The sequence below is a fragment of the Habropoda laboriosa genome, unplaced genomic scaffold (genome assembly GCF_001263275.1).
Source record: "Habropoda laboriosa isolate 0110345459 unplaced genomic scaffold, ASM126327v1 scaffold223, whole genome shotgun sequence".
Taxonomy (NCBI): Eukaryota; Metazoa; Arthropoda; class Insecta; order Hymenoptera; family Apidae; genus Habropoda; species Habropoda laboriosa.
In genome coordinates, this window is record NW_017100362.1 from 133,622 (window position 1) to 138,157 (window position 4,536).

The 4,536-nt window shown below is 33.8% G+C and overlaps 2 protein-coding genes across 2 annotated transcripts in view; one reads left to right on the forward strand and one right to left on the reverse strand.

Annotated features, from left to right (window-relative positions):
- Positions 1–2,190, forward strand: part of LOC108574705 (villin-1) — a 3,894-nt gene extending 1,704 nt beyond the window's left edge. Inside the window, exons 6-10 of the mRNA XM_017937328.1 lie at positions 1–728; positions 808–994; positions 1,067–1,315; positions 1,421–1,717; positions 1,784–2,190. The exon at positions 1–728 is cut by the window's left edge and continues 2 nt beyond it. Of these exons, the coding sequence (XP_017792817.1) occupies positions 1–728; positions 808–994; positions 1,067–1,315; positions 1,421–1,717; positions 1,784–2,133 (1,811 nt within the window). The 3' untranslated portion in view covers positions 2,134–2,190. The remainder of the gene's footprint in view (positions 729–807; positions 995–1,066; positions 1,316–1,420; positions 1,718–1,783) is intronic.
- A 138-nt stretch (positions 2,191–2,328) lies between these two features.
- LOC108574723 (proteasome subunit beta type-7) lies at positions 2,329–3,546 on the reverse strand. Its single transcript, XM_017937353.1, has 4 exons — positions 3,485–3,546; positions 3,081–3,260; positions 2,691–3,006; positions 2,329–2,604 (listed from the first exon to the last, which is right to left on the reverse strand). Exons 1-4 carry the CDS (start codon positions 3,544–3,546, stop codon positions 2,329–2,331), a joined length of 834 nt encoding a protein of 277 aa, XP_017792842.1.
- Positions 3,547–4,536: the final 990 nt, after the last annotated feature.

Genomic DNA, 4,536 nt, shown 5'->3' on the forward strand with positions numbered 1-4,536 from the left:
ATCCATTGCACAAACAACATGCTGTCAATATTCTAGAAACTAGGAAAGAAAACAACAATGGTCGTGTCATCATTGTCGACGACGGATATGAACAAACACTACCGGAAGGTGATAGACAACTGTTCGCCAGTATCTTAAATCCTTCTACGAGGCTGGTGAAGCCCGATCGCCCTTACCGTGTCAATGTGCCAAGTCCAGTGAAGTTGTATAGATGCAGTGAACAATCTGGTAAATACAAAGTTGCAGAACTAAAGTCTGGACCAATTCTCCGATCAGATCTTACATCAGAATCAGTTTACCTGATTGATCGCGGTGAGGCGGGTGTCTGGGCCTGGGTAGGACGCAATGTGAATGCCCGGGAAAAATTAGAAGCGATCCGCAATGCGCGCGGATTCGTAAAGAAAAAGAATTACAGTAACGGCGTATCTGTAGAAAGGGCGCTCGAAGCTTATGAACCAACGGAGATGAAGGCCCTCGTCAGAGGATGGGAAACAGCGAAAATGAGACCACTTACTTTACCACCTAATTTTGAACCTGATTACATGAACGAGAGACCTAAAATAGCTGCTGAGTGCCAACTAGTAGACGATGGATCCGGTGAGAGAACTCTTTGGAGGATAATCCATAAGGAAGGAATGATTCAGGTAGAAGACAAAGGAATATACTACGCGGAAGCCTGTTATGTAATGTGCTACAAGTACGGACAAGGACGTAGGAGTAGAACAATCGTACGTGTACACAGGAAAATGTAATTTAAAAAATTAAATTGTACAATTACTAAATTTGAAACAATGTAATATGTTTCAGATTTATTGTTGGGAAGGAGTTCATTCTATAAACACGGACCGAGAAGCTTCTTTAGAAGCAGCTTGTCGCTTATCAGAAGATACCTCTGCACAGTTAATAAAAGCATATCAAGGTAGAGAACCACCTCATCTGTTGCAAATTTATGATGGAAAATTAAAAATACTAGCAGGAAGGCATCGTGATTCCCGTAAGCAGTGAAACAAATAATATATCTTTTCACTTTGATTGAATTTTTACTAATGGAATTATCACTTTACAGCTCCGGATAAGTATCTCGTTAGAGTTTTTGGATCTACCCCATACACATCAAAAGCTGTTGAGCGTCCTTTGAGGTCCAGTAGCCTCGATTCTAGTGCAGTTTTTATCTTGTTTTCTAATTTACCTATAGTATGGTGTGGTGGCAGAAGTACTGGAGACGCTAGGCAGGCATCCAGACGACTTGCACCTAGAAATGCACCTCTGATGATCGAAAATAACGAAGATGACGATTTTTGGGCAGAACTTGGAGGTGATAAAATTTTCTTTTTTGTTGAAAGAAAATAATATAATTTTTTATTTTTTCAAAGAATCCTGAACTTAATTCGTCAATTTACTCTGCAAATTTTATGTTAAGGTAAAGGCACCTATGGCACAGAAACTGTTGATGATGGAGAAGAACTTGAAAAACATCTATATCAATGTTTGACCGAAGGAGAAATGTTTGTTGGCAAAGAAGTTCTTGGATTTGGACAAAATAGTCTTCTTCCAGAAGCTATTTGGTTATTAGATGCTGGCAACGTGATATGGGTCTGGATTGGAAAGTCTTCTACTTCTAAATCATTAAAAGAATGTGTACATGACGCAATGATATTTCTGTATACTCATCCAGCTGGTCGAGATCGAAATACAACAATTTCTGTAATTAAACAAGGTATAATAAACTGTTTATTTACATAAGATCTTATGATAAGAAAAATTTATACATCACTTTTTTTAGGAATGGAACCGTCAACATTTATTGGACTTTTCGATAATTGGAACTACAATTTACTAAGAGAATATAAATCATTTGAAACGTTTTGCACGCTCTTGCAAAACAAGGAATCATTCCCGAAAATACAAACGTTATTAAAGTCATCCAGCAATTTTGATAATTATGTGAAGTATCCACTTTCTATTCTGAAAGATGATCCAGAAAATTTACCATCTGGCGTTGATGTTGTGCATAAAGAGATGCATCTTACTTTTGATAATTTCATTGCAATTTTTAAAATGGAACCTGCCGAGTTTGTGAAACTCCCTGCTTGGAAAAGACAAAGACTCAAACAATCAGCTGGACTTTTTTAAGATTTTGTTCTTTAATAATACTTTTGTACCATAGTCATTACGGTATAATCAAAAAATAAAAACATATTCTTTGTATTTTAATATGTGGAATTAATTTTATTAATTAAGAAAACGTAAATCTTCATAAATTCAAATGTTAGGTTTTATAAATTTACATATATCCAAATGTAAATTTAAAACTGTTTAATGTATATTTTAAGATGACGTATCCATTGCTTCTGCTTCAATTCTACGAACAGTTTCCCCTTCAATGATTATAGGATATACCGTTTTGCTAAGTATAGCAGTGGTACCATGTTTGTATCGGTAAGATATATTGCGCTGTCCTTTAACATTAGCAATATCATATGGACGTAAATAATCGACAGTACCCTTACGTATAACACATAAATCGACATTAGAACCAGAAGCCAAATCATTGAAAACACCAGCACGAATAGCATCTGCTACTAATGCCTTAGCCTCCTCCTCCTAAATACATTTAAAACCCAAAAATGAGTATAACATTTGTATAATATAAAGATAATTGAATATATAAAAATGTAAAACATTCTTACTGTCATATTAGGCTTCCATCTACTTTCAAATACAGCCATTGCAGCTAATGAACCTGAACCCATGGTGGTATACATATGCTTATCTGAAGATCCATGAGGATAAATGCAATATAAATGTGGCCCATCTAAATCAACCCCTCCTAATATTAAAGCTGCTCCAATGTTGCCTTGATAACGAAATAATAACTGCTTTATCATTGCATTTGCAGTACAAACAGGTACCATACGGTTATTATTTAAGCGATGTAACTCCAATTGACTGCATATCATTTGAGTTGTCATTTCAGTATCAGCACCAGTTCCAGCACCACAACAACTTTAAAAAAATTATTTTACAATGTCTAATATCAAAACAATTTTAAATAAATCATTCATTTTAATGATATTTACTATATATTTTGAGCAAGATAATGAATCTTGCTACAATTTTTGTCAGCAACTATGGTATTTTCTGTTGATCTTGTATCACCACCAAGAACAACTCCATCTTTGTAAACAACTCCAGCAATTGTTGTTCCTGTTTTAACAGCTTTAGGTATTTGAAGTCCTTTCTTTACTAGAAAATTATTTCTGAAAAACCATATACCGAAATGAAATATATAGTTGTTTTAATATATTTTATACAAATCATAAGCAATTTTGATTAAAAAAATTGATACTGATAAAAAGTGACACAGCAATATTAACCCATAATAGGTTATATGTTGTGAAATATTCTTTCGTATTTTTAAAATTACTTATATTACTGGAATGAAATTATTATGAGTAATATAACGTTCTAATAATAAATATACCTCTGACAAAGATCAAAAGAAAATCCAGGAGCAGGAATTTCAGGCACAAGTACTGAAGACATGATTGAAAGCTTTCAAACTTCTAACCTCATCAAAAGCAATGCATTAACAGAAAAGTGATTTCGCGAATTTTCACATTCGCCACTAGATGGCAGTTATAGTGAAAAGTATGTGGTGACCTCTACTTCCGCTCAACCGTCCCACCGAAAAGTTTGATTTCAATAAATTGTCATCCGCCAGAAAATCAGAAACCTAGTGATCTCTGCTTCCGTGTAGGAGGCTTTTCCAGCATCACAAGGAAAAGTGTCCTTCCTTCTAGTGCCGTTAAGACCAGTTTTCGTTTTCACATCATTTTACTCGTAGTCGCTGTTATTTTAATTGTACATATACTTTAGTTAGTTTAGCTTAGTGTAGTATTAAGTATTAGCTCCTAAATGTACAAACAGTATTTATTTTTATACAAAGTATTTATGATAGCATAGTAATTTGTCCTTACTGAATCGCACTAAGGAACTTTAGTATTCCTCACCAGGACCTCATAAGCATTTAAATATTCAATCACAGACGAGGTACATACTTTGTCCAGTTTGGTGGAGAATATCGTTTAAATGCAATGGAAGTTTACCTATGTTTTTCTGAATTTCAAAAATTCAGGCAGAATTGTAAATATTATACTGTCTCGCAACGTAAATTTAAGTAAATCAGGTTGAACTGCACAGAAAAAACAAACGGACGCAGCATAACGTGTCTATAATATAATTTATTTCATGATATTGTAACAAGCAAACGTTGAATAAAGTCCTAATTCGTATTAAAAAAATTATTTAATACAATAATTTCAGCTTTATTATGATTATTCTTGATAAATCACCACCGGTCAATTTGATTTTTAATCGTTATAATCTTTAAATTCAGTGTGAATAGAGGAAATGTGTAATATAATTCATTTCACGATATTATAACAAACAAACGTTGAATACATTTTTGATTCGTGTAGAAAGAATTATTTAACACGACAAATTGAGCTGTACCATGGTTATTTTTAATCTACG